At 38.0% G+C, this 12417-nt stretch overlaps 1 protein-coding gene across 1 annotated transcript in view; it reads right to left on the bottom strand.

Moving 5' to 3' along the window:
- The window catches only part of LOC124555224, a 173253-nt gene that overhangs the window by 53353 nt on the left and 107483 nt on the right, over positions 1-12417 (bottom strand). Inside the window, exon 9 of the mRNA XM_047129078.1 lies at positions 6326-6393. Within this exon, the coding sequence (XP_046985034.1) occupies positions 6326-6393 (68 nt within the window). The remainder of the gene's footprint in view (positions 1-6325; positions 6394-12417) is intronic.

Here is a 12417-nt window from a genome sequence, read left to right as displayed (position 1 = left end):
ATCATTCAAAATTTGATTGGTGAAAGCATATATGGCATTTTCTGTTGAAAAACCTTTCTGGAAACCAAACTGACACTTTGTTAGTACTTCATTGTTACAGATATGTGAAGCTACTCTTGAATACATTACTTTCTCAAAAATTTTGGATAAAGCTGTTAGAAGGGAGATTGGACGGTAATTGTTGACATCAGATCTATCCCCCTCTTTATGCAAAGGTATAACAATAGCATATTTCAGTCTGTCAGGGAAAATGCCCTGTTCCAGAGAGCTATTACACAGGTGGCTGAGAATCTTACTTATCTGTTGAGAACAAGCTTTTAGTATTTTGCTGGAAATGCCGTCAATTCCATGTGAGTTTTTGCTTTTAAGCAAGTTTATTATTTTCCTAATTTCAGAGGGAGAAGTGGGTGAGATTTCAATTGTATCAAATTGCATAGGTATGGCCTCTTCCATTAACAGCCTAGCATCTTCTAATGAACACCTGGATCCTACTATATCCACAACATTTAGCAAATTATTATTAAAAATATTTTCAACTTCTGACTTTTTGTTTGTAAAGTTTTCATTCAATTTGATGGTAATACTGTCTTCCTGTGCTCTTGGTTGACCTGTTTCTCTTTTAATAATATTCCAAATTGTTTTAATTTTATTATGAGAGTTGCTGATTTCAGACATGATACACATACTTCTGGATTTTTTAATAACTTTTCTTAATATAACACAGTAGTTTTTATAATGTTTGATAGTTCCTGGGTCACTACTCTTTCTTGCTGTTAGATACATTTCCCTTTTCCAGTTACAAGATATTTTTATACCCTTAGTAAGCCATGGTTTGTTACAAGGTTTCTTACGAGTATATTTAACTATTTTCTTGGGGAAGCAGTTTTCAAATGCATTAACAAATATGTCATGAAATAAATTATATTTTAAATTGGCATCAGGTTCACGGTACACCTCATCCCAGTCTAACTGCTGTAGGCTTTCCCTGAAATTTGCAATTGTTAAATCGTTGACTGAACGTACTACTTTGGAGGACTGTTTAGTGCTGCTGAATGGAGCTATGTCATATATTGTAACTAGCTGTGCACCATGATCAGAAAGACCATTCTCAACAGGCTGAGCATTTATCTGGTTAAACTTATCTTGGTCTATAAAGAAGTTATCTATCAGTGAGCTGCTATCCTTTACCACCCGAGTAGGAAAATCAATAACGGGTGTCAAATTGAAAGAACTGAGTAATACTTCAAGGTCATTTTTCCTATTACCCTCTTTCAGAGAATCTACATTGAAGTCCCCACAAACAATAATTTGCTTCCCCCTGTCTGACAGATAGCACAACAAGGAGTCCAAATTTTTCAGAAATAGATGAAAATTTCCTGATGGGGACCTATATACAGTTACAATTATAAATGTGCCTTTATTTAACTTAAGCTCACAGGCACATGCTTCTATATGTTTCTCTACACAAAACTTCTTTGTTTCTATACTTTTTGCACAATGATAACTTTTGACATATATGGCAACTCCTCCTTTCTCCATATTTTCTCTCGTTACATGTGCAGAGAGCTTATATCCACTTACATTTACCTTATCCATATCAGTAACAATGTGATGCTCAGACAGGCATAGTATATCTATTTCATCCTCAGCTTCTAAATCTTCTAAACAAACCAGAAGCTAATCATAGCGTGTAGGCTTTCACGGCCGGCGTCTTCAGTAATTAAAACTTCCGGGCTAAGAGGCCGTGGTCCAATAGTAGAATTACTTCTCCCTGACGTTTCGTTGCCAGCTGCGGGCAACATCATCTGAGGCGAGTCTACGTAGACTCACCTCAGATGATGTTGCCCGCAGCTGGCAACGAAACGTCAGGGAGAAGTAATTCTACTATTGGACCACGGCCTCTTAGCCCGGAAGTTTTAATTACTGAAACCAGAAGCTCATCTATTTTATTCTTTAAACTCCCAATATTTTGATGAAATATACTTACATTATTTTTAATTATACTTTTATGAGAACCTTTCCTTATTCTAACATTTGCAGTACTCTCCTGTCTGAGTTTCTCATTGTGCTTAGGCCTAGTTGCTATACCAGTAGTCACACGGTGTTCAGAGAGGCAGATTATGTCAACTGGGTTGGGTGACTTTAATTCATCAATGCAATTACCTAGGACTGAGATACAACTTGGTGGAGATAAAATTTCTGGTGACTGGTGAAAATTTATAATTGACAGCTGTGATTGGTGATCCAATGTGCTAGAATTGCGCTGTTTAATTTCTTTCCTAAACTGAAGATTTGTTTCAATCCTGACCTCTCGTAGAACTTTACATCCTTCTGTCTTACCTATCCTAAAAAAGGTGCTGCTCCAACACCTGTAACCACTGGTATTTTACCATTCATGGCAGTGCCTCCCCCCCTTAAATTTCCTGCTATTACCCCAGCCAGTTTCCCCTTCCCTTTCCTGTTGAGATGTAGGCCGTGCCTGGTATAGTCCCACCTACTGAGAGAATCAACAGGAACCACACCAATATGAGCCCCCGCACCCGACCCAAGCAGCCGTTCCAACTCCAAATTAACTCTCCCAACAGAAGAGTTCAAATGAGACCGGTCATGGCGTCTCAGGACAGATACAAACTCAACATTGGTGTGTCTCGATGCCGACGCAATCTTTACCAGGTCACACACTATACTGTACCCAGGATCTCTGTCATAGTGTGCTTTCCTATTTAAATACTGAGAGTGTACATTCCTAGGGAATGTCAACCAATATCCAGTATTGCTTCCACCTACATTTAAATTGTGAAAAGAAAATCAAGATAAATTAAATTTGAGCTCACATGTAGGCTTATGAACAATCTTTCTTCCTACAAACTATTCATTACTATGATGCAGAATGCCTCACTTCTTGTGTCTGCCACTGTAGTTTGATGAACATTTCCAAGACGCTTTTGCACGAGCTAAATGAACCTATGAAGAAACTATCTGCCCTTCTTGGGTCTTCTCATTTCCTTTCCATTACTGGACAGGAAAGGGACGGGGGAGGGGTGGCGGTTTGCTGAGTATAGATGTAAATGTAATATGATAACACTGACTTTTCATAAAAAAATACCTCTAAATATTAAGTCTGAGAATATGGCCACTTGCTGCATTCATTCTCTAAATTTAACATCCCACCAACAATGAAGTTATTCACAAGGTTGCGGAAGCTAAGACTGAAAGAGAGAAGGCTGATTTGTTTCCTCAAAGAAATCATATTGGTATTTGTCTAGTGCTAATTAAGGAAAGCAAAGAGACAGCTAAATCTGTATGGTTGGGACTGGAGGGGGGTTATGTAGTTTTTCTACAAGTGAGTCCTTTATCTCAATCACTACACCATCTCACTCAGTTTCAGGTACAACCACATCCAGAGTACTAACCACCATTGCCTGATTTGGTTCATATATTTGCTGAAAATGTATAAACAATCTTTATCTGACTAGTCTGACAAAAAAGTAAATCCTGGGTGCCTGTCATCAAATTAGCAAATAAAACTTCAGCAGCACACTGATAATTTCTTGCAGTCCCTGCTAACTGCTTGGTTTTCTCCCAGAGTGAACATATGTAGGGCTGAAAGAAAGAAAACTATATTTTATTACTAACTTCGCTGTTACATTTAGTCCATTTCAGCAGCCATTTTATGCCACTTACAATGTTATTTTCTGACACCTCCTGCTTCCTTTTTCTTCTTTATTCTTGTTTTAGAACCAAAAAGAATAACAGAAAATGAAACAAAATTTAATAATGAAAGAAACCATATCGACATTAAATGCATGCAAAATTGTAATAAAGAACAAATATAACAACTGAGCAGTGAATATAGTATCACAAAGATCAATTTAGAAAGATATTCTACAGCCAAATGTATTTCAGAATATCTAAATTGGGTCTGGGTTTCTTATTCAGTTATGCAAGTCAAACTATAAGTTGACTACTGACAGTAATTAAGTGCTGCAAGTTCAAACTGTTATATCCAAAATAGTCTCATTGGTTGCAAAATATGAATTGGCGGAAATTGATTCTAGAGGCAGAAAAGCAATTGTCTGAAGTGTTAAAGACTGTGAAACAGGGAAGACTCAATACCTCTGGCACAAGCACATGTCCTGGTATTTCAATTAACAGTTTCTCAACCTTGCCACGGAGGTAGAAAATAGGACAGGTCCTAAATGAACAAGTGGCCTGCACAAATACACGGAAAGTAGAACCTAACAATTACTAATGTGTGTACACTGGTTTGAAAAGGGGGAGAGACACTGTGTTGTGGAAAGTGTTAACAAAATGCTTAGGAGTCAAGTTTCAAGAAAATTACAGTCATCCTGTGTGCAGTGCAATGTGAACTCATTAAATCTGGTCACACACTTGTATACAAGGAAATTTGACTAGAGTGAGAATAAATTATTGTTTCCACATAACACAGATTGATTTTCAATCTGAAAACACAGAGGGAAGCAAAGGTGGAAAGGAGTAATGAGAGCAGAAGAGGTTTAAAAACAATACAGATTAAATTTGAAAAGTAACAGTACATGCACGTTGAAGTTAAAGACTCTTAAAACATGTTTCTATCCCCTCCATATCTTTAAGTAACATATTTCATAAAAGTATTATTCTCCCAAATATTCCATTTTTAAATTCAGAACATAATACAGTCATGTCCGTAGTTTGAAATACTTTTGACAGTCGCTAAACTAGAGGTGAGATGATAAACTAGAGGTGAGATGATAAACTAGAGGTGAGATGATAAACTAGAGGTGAGATGATAAACTAGAGGTGAGATGATAAACTAGAGGTGAGATGATAAACTAGAGGTGAGATGATAAACTAGAGGTGAGATGATAAACTAGAGGTGAGATGATAAACAGTGGATTGGAAACACTGACTGTGAGAGTGATGGGTAAACTGTGTACCAGAAAACAACAAATTCTTCAGGGGTGTCACCATGTGTCCCAAAGATACTGGCTTGCTGAACATCAATACAGGGTGTGATGCTGTTGCAGGGCAATACAGGAGGCACTATGGCTCACAATATTGTGTATATGACCATATAGCATATCTTTTAGTAATGCCTCCCACTGCTGGACTAGTGTCCTCTTGCATCTCAGCAAAGGTCTGTGGTGTCTGTGTGTTAAATTTACACTCCTTTCATGTAGATCATCCCATGCTTGTTCCATCAAATTTTAATTGTTGGAGCCCACTTGTGTGTCTAAATTTGTTATTTTCTCATGTGGCAGGCACTCTTCTGCTAGTCTAGCCCTGCATTGTTGAGCATTATCATTCATGACACAAAACCTAGGTATATAAGCACACAAAAAGGTACACATATCACTGCAAGATGTTATCCTAAACAATGCAACCCTCATAGTCCACTACAAAACACATGCAGCAATCTAGTCATCATAATGTGGAACCACACCAAATGACAACACTGGTATTGAAGTATCTCTCTCTCTCTCTCTCTCTCTCTCTCTCTCTCTCTCTCTCTCTCTCTCTCTCTCTGCGCATAGCACTAGCAGAGATTAAATGTGTGCCAGTGATCTGCCAGATAAACATAATATGAATAATCACAGTACACTAAACATCAACACATCAGAAGAGGGCACTACCATGTTCCAGCATCAGCTATTGGTTGGCAAAACATCACATTTTCCAAGCCACAGTAGGTCTGTGTAAGGGGGACTACATCTAATGTGTCACTGAGCACACAAAACAACCTCTAAAACCTGGTGATGTACTATATTGATGGAAGATGCATGACACAGTCTGGTGTACATTCTGCTGCAAGGGCAGGTGCTGTGCTGGTTTGGCCATGTCTGGGCATTTAGGACCAAATAATAATCTTGTTGCTTGGTGGCAGCACACTGTCAACCTTGCCTTTATTTCCACTGAACATTGACTGCTTCTTCAAACCACCTTGACAGCCATGAAATAAAATTATGGGCAATTTCAATTCTTTGCCCATCCTCGTATCTGTCAATAATCTGGTGGTGTACGAACATCCAAAGGTGTGTACTGTGCCAGCCTGCTTTAATACCATTAACATTGTTTTCTGTATGCATGCAACACGAAGGTACAGTTAGTGGGCTTGTAACAGCACAACAACATCATCTGTCATTTCCTTGTTCACCACAGTTCAGTCCAGACAGTGTTGCCATGCTGACAAGTTTTTTTAACATCCCTTACCTCACAGACATGAGTGCAGCATGGTCTTCTATACGATAAGATAATAGAGCATACATCATTTCTAAATGTTCTCTTTCAGTGCTATTTAAACACAAACGGCAACAGCATTATTTACCACAGATTCTGCTTTATGCGTTGTGACATTCTGGGATATTTTTCCGGTTCTTGGGTCAGCTACTGCCTCTGAAAAGCAAGAATAGTATCTCTCAGCATAAATGTCACGTGATCTAACTTGAAACATTTAATGCAGGCATACAATAAACTAATCAAACATAAAAACATTCCTTACATAGACCAGTTTTCATTACAGTCCAAATCAAACTTGTGGAAGCCCACTGTGTACGTAATTTAGACCATTTGTGCACTACGACTGATCACTGCTGAATGACTGAAATCATTATGTAGAATGCTACACGTCATGTATCCATCAGTGTAAATGGACATACTTAAGAGAGAAAGTAGAAGAGCAATATAAATTAATCAGTAAATTATTTGGTGGGGTTAAATGCAACAACTGTGTGTGTGACGTATCAACACTATCTGCACTAAAAGCTTGCACTCAACAAATAGTAGCCACAAACAGAAGCCGATCCTTGGTAATTGGTACTGTTGAACACTGAAGTAATTTGCCATGAAGACCTCCCACAACCAATGTGACAAGTAACATCAAAATCAATCGGTATCCTACATAACCTCTTTCCTGAATCACAATTCACACACAGCTGTACAAGTTGAACATTTACAACATTTCTCAACTTCAGATCAACAATTTAAAAAAAATTCACTGGCATTAAGTAAACTGTGAATTTATGGTGTAACACAGACCAGTGGTGATCAGAAAAGATTAATATGGTACAGTCAATTACCCTTAACCTTGCATCAGAAAAATATGTTTCTCTATTGGAAATGCCAAGCAGCTTGTTTATCAGATTGTTTACTCCTGTCACTGAGCATGGAAGTTGTATGGGTGTTAGTTCCTACATGGCCAAGAAGTGTGTGCATTCTGTGTGACCAACTGCATCTGATAACACAGATGTTCCTTAAGAAAGTCAATCTCATCCAACATGACTATATCCCAATTCACTGAAGCACCGTATCACCAGTATCATCCATTGTCACTGCTTTAACTAAGAAACTGGCAGAAAACTGTTTCCCTTTTCAAATGGTCCAAATGGCTCTGAGCACTATGCGACTTAACTTCTGAGGTCATCAGTCGCCTAGAACTTAGAACTAATGAAACCTAACTAACCTAAGGACATCACACACATCCAATGCCCGAGGCAGGATTCGAACCTGCAACCATAGCGGTCGCTCGACTCCAGACTGTAGCACCTAGAACCGCACGGCCACTCCGGCCGGATTTCCCTTTTCATTTTATTGCTTCATAAATCATCTATCTATATGAGACTATATAAAGACAAGTTGTCATTCATTGTTACCGAAAATATAGAAAATTTCTTGACTGATTTAGTTCAAAGTTTCTACATGATACTCTTACAAATATTCAGACAGGCATAGGCTGTTTATTTTTCTAAACACCAATGTGCTGTTTTGTTTTCTTCCTTGCTGTCAGTTTTGCAGAAAACAGTAAAGGTGTATTTATTGCTTATCGGTTAATGATTAGAATGTTACAAAGGAATCTGAATCATCTAAGCCTTTGTAATACTATCCATTTGAATATTAAAAGTATGCAAAATACTGTCATTGAAGCTATTATCCTCAAACATCCAGTAGCTGGAGAGGTCTTTACCATACCCAATATAACAACAATCCCACCGATTTACCCATTCATTCAAAGCGACTTCAGTTCCCAAATAATTTTCATTTGCGACAACAACAAACGAGGCTCAAGGTTAGGTTTTATTTTCATATTCTGTATATTTTCATGTTGTAAAAACTAGCCATGTAAGGTGAAAGAGAGAAATGTCCTTGTACTGTCGGATGTCCTTGTACTGTCGGATGTCCTTGTACTGTAGGCTGATCACTGATGCAGCTGTTTCCTTTGTATGTACAAACTGCTGTCAGCTACATTTGAGGTTGTGAGGTGTTCAATGCTCAAAATACATGATGTATTTTGTACAGCTTATTTGGAGTAATACTGTAATGACTACTGCTCTTTTTTCCACAAGTACTTTACAATGACAAATATAAGTGAGTCTCCTTATGTAAGTAAGAGAATTAATGGTTACCAATACAAAATGCGCACCTATGTTCAAATTGGTACTTTGTATTTTTTCAAATACAAAATCCAGAACATATATAATGGAAATTGTTTGTACCTTCCAATACATGGTAGTTAAATGCATGTATGCATGTATCTGTGAGACCAAGTCAGCAAGCTAGAGTGATATCAAAATAATTTGTGACAGTTTGGCTCGGGGGAAGGTGCATGATGCCATTGGCTAAGTACTTCCCTGTTGCTCCACTAAAAGGTCAGCATAAATAGTGTACCCAATTGCCCCACTTTCAGTGAACAATTGTACATGGCCTAAAGCACCAGTTGCTTCCATGTTTTTCAGCTCCCTTTATGAAGTCCAATATTTGAGCATTTGAGTATTCCATGTTCAAGGCTCATGGCCACTAATGCTGTCACCTGAAAACACGTTTAATGGTTTCAAAGTTATCAAGGATTGCAAACTAAATTCCAAATTTGATGACGAGAACATGAATCTGCATACCCTGTGTATGAGTAGCGTGAACTGGAGGACCTTAGTGTAGGTCCAGTTATAGAGTTTCAAGAGTGTTGAACAGCATAGTCACTCCAAGAATCATGCACAGACATATAGTGCTGAGAAATGGAAATGAGAAGGAATGGAAGGAAGAGGAGGAGAACAATACAGTATCATCAGTTCGTTCTCTCCTGGAAACACTGGGTAATAAATAAAGTTATGAAAGAGACGTACATTCCAGCAGAATGAAATTCACACACATGTGTATTACTACCAATTCAAGGTGCAACCTACATAATAAATTAACTTCTTTACAGCCCTGAAAGAGCAATGTTATTTAAAGGTAGTAGGCCATCTCTTTGAAATGGACTGCACGAACTTATCTTCCAACACATATCTTCCAACACAACTGTCATTTCACAACTTGATTATCAAGAGAGAACATAGTAGTTATCTGTGTGACAGAAGGAGCAGCTTGTTCAAATACACTGGTGTTGAAAACTTAAGGACATACCTAACTTTCACATGAAGTGTCATTGTAAAGTAACACAGCTCGATCGAATTTCCACATCTACATCAGTACTACACAAGCAACCTGATGGTTGTGTTGAAGGGTACTCCTGGCACCATTAACTAATTACCCAAACTCTGTTTCATTCACGAATGGCATGTGCAAACAATTACTGTCAGTAAGCCTCTGTATTAGCTCCAATTTCTCTAATTTTTTTCATTGCAGTTGTTTTGCAAGGCATATGTGAGATGAAGTAACATGTTGTCCAACTCTTCCTGGAGAGTACTCTCTCTAAATTTCAACAGTAAACTTCTCTGTGATGCACAATGCCTCTCATTAGCATTTCCCACTGTAATGCTCTCACACCGACTAAACTATTCCATGACATATTCTTTGTTGTGTCATCTCTCTTCCATCAGTCCTACCTGGTAAGGGTCCGGATGGATCAACAATACTCAAGAATCGGTCAAACAAGTGCCTTGTAAGCCATTTCTTTAGTGGCTAAATTACATTTCCTTCCTAAGAATATCAGTCTCATGTCTCCTTTTTCTACTATTTGCTTTATGTGGTCATTCCACTTAAGGCTGCTCTGGATAGGTACTCGATATTTTGTGATGGTTTCTGTTTACTGTCAACTGCCAATCCCTGCAGCACTCGTCAATCCTCTGTAGGTCCTTTTGTAAATTGTTGCTGCCCTCTGACATTCTACTTTCTTATAGACAACCGCATTATCTGCAAACTGCCTTAAAAAAGCTTCTGATACATTCTACTACATCATTTATATACATTGTACACAGTAACACTCCTATTACAGTGGGTACCCCTGAAATTACCTCTTACATCTGTCAATTTTGTTCCAGTAACAGCGACACATTGAGTTCCATCTGCAAGGAAGTCCTGAATCCAGCTGCAATACTCAGTAACATGGTCAATGTTATTGTGGCACTGCACTGCTTTCACAGGTGCTTCTTTTCAGGGGTTCATTCGACCACGACTTTATTTTTATGGCTGTCAATGTGCAACCATAGCTAACTGTGCACATGGAGGATCTCTTGGAATGAGAAGATATTTGACAAATGCACTGTCCTGCCCATTTCTCCAACTTAATCCCATTGAGCACATGTGGAAAGGGTTGGGGAGTCATTGTTACAGAACATATACATGCACCAACAATCACACAGCAGTTTTAAACTGCACTGGAGGAGGACGAAAACCCAGTCAAATACCTAGCCACAAGAACTCTTTACCAAATTGCGGCCACTATGGAAGCATATGACCAAGCTCGCTTTGCTATCTGTCGTGATCACACACCCTATTAAGAAGCATGTCACATGATGGTAGTGTCCAAACTGCATTGGATTCAGTGTAATTGTTGTCTTTGAATAAAAGTGTCATTTCTGTTCATCTCACTGCATGTTGCTTTCAGTTACCGTCCACACTGTACTGTACCAGTTCTTTCTATGCACAGTTCAAGTTTTATCGAGATATGTTACATAGCAGTGACACATAAGATTGTACACCCCAGTATTGGGGACAAGGAACTTTAAAAAAGAGACATGGCCATGCGCACATGTCCTGTTTTGACATTAGCAGCCGAACCAGTGAGTGTTTCACAGATAGGAGGCGGGCCAACCAACCCAGGCACGGATCTGCAGGCACACGAGTTTGGCAGCATCATCAATAGATGGTGGTATCCTTTGAGGCGCAGTGATTGGTAGACATTCCTAGTATGAGAATTTTAGATCACATGTCAGATAAATGCAGGTTCTGGCTGTGTGGCCAGAAAAAAATCAGCCGCCGGCATGAAACATGAGAAGGTACAAGCCAAAGCTAAACTGACTAGCCAAAGCTAAACTGACTAGCCAAAGCTAAACTGACTAGCCAAAGCTAAACTGACTAGCCAAAGCTAAACTGACTAGCCAAAGCTAAATTGACTAGCCAGAACAACTTCCAAATAAGACTAAGTATAATAAAAACTAAATGCAATTAGTGACAGAAAAGCCAGTAGCATAGTTACCAAGACAAAAGCATGATGAGTGATTGAGTGAAAATTCGCCCTCACTACGAAGTTTAGTTTTTAAGTTATTTCATGTTGAATGTTTTATGTATGTAATGAATTTAAAAAATTTATATCTTTATAATGCCTTAAGCAATTTCTACAAGCTGTGTGTCTATGGATAAATCTCTGAGAGCACTATCAAACTGTAAAAGGACATTTTTTTCAAAAATAAAAATTATCCATTTTGAATTACAGGCCAGACTGTACATTCTGCACATTAAAACTTGAATTTTCACACACACAAAATACGAAATATTGAAAGTAGTGGCAGCAGTACTTAGTGGATGTAATTCCAAATGTCTGAGTGAAATTAGTTTTAATTGTTTATACTTATTAGTAATCTAACAACACAAATTACTGTTTACATGGACAAAACCACCATTTCAGAGCAAAATATTTACATTAGAGAAAAACTGAGAACAGCACCCTAAGGCTGATGAAATTCACGTGCAAATTCATATACGACGCACGTATTTAAAATTAAATTTTAGTTTAAGTATGTTTACGAAGTCTGAAGTGTGAGAGTTTGATCCATATCAAGGCAAGGGTTTAGTTAGTGGTGACAATTTTTGCATGAGGCCTTCTAGTATTATGAATCAATCGGGGTTTACAGCTAGAACAGACAGGAAGTATGTGTGGAGTAGGTTAACTCACGAGTGAATAGGAATACTTCCAAGTATTTTGCCAAGGAGTTGTGACATTTGTGCATGTTGACAGTGAATAAAAACTTTTCTGCAGTTAATTTCAAGAGTGATCTGCACTCTGAGTTTAGTTAGTTCACAATTGTGGAATTTTACCTTTAGATTTGCATTAAAGAAACTAATTATTTTTCCATGGTTTCTCGGGAGTTCATGCAAATGCAAGATAATGTTTCATTTTAGCCCTCACTCAGATTATCATTTTTTCAGTGATGAATGATTATGAATGAAGCTTAGTATTACTTTATTTGAAATGAACTCAATTTTGTT

The sequence above is a fragment of the Schistocerca americana genome, chromosome X (genome assembly GCF_021461395.2).
Source record: "Schistocerca americana isolate TAMUIC-IGC-003095 chromosome X, iqSchAmer2.1, whole genome shotgun sequence".
Lineage (NCBI taxonomy): Eukaryota > Metazoa > Arthropoda > Insecta > Orthoptera > Acrididae > Schistocerca > Schistocerca americana.
This window is presented reverse-complemented; position numbering and strand designations above follow the sequence as displayed.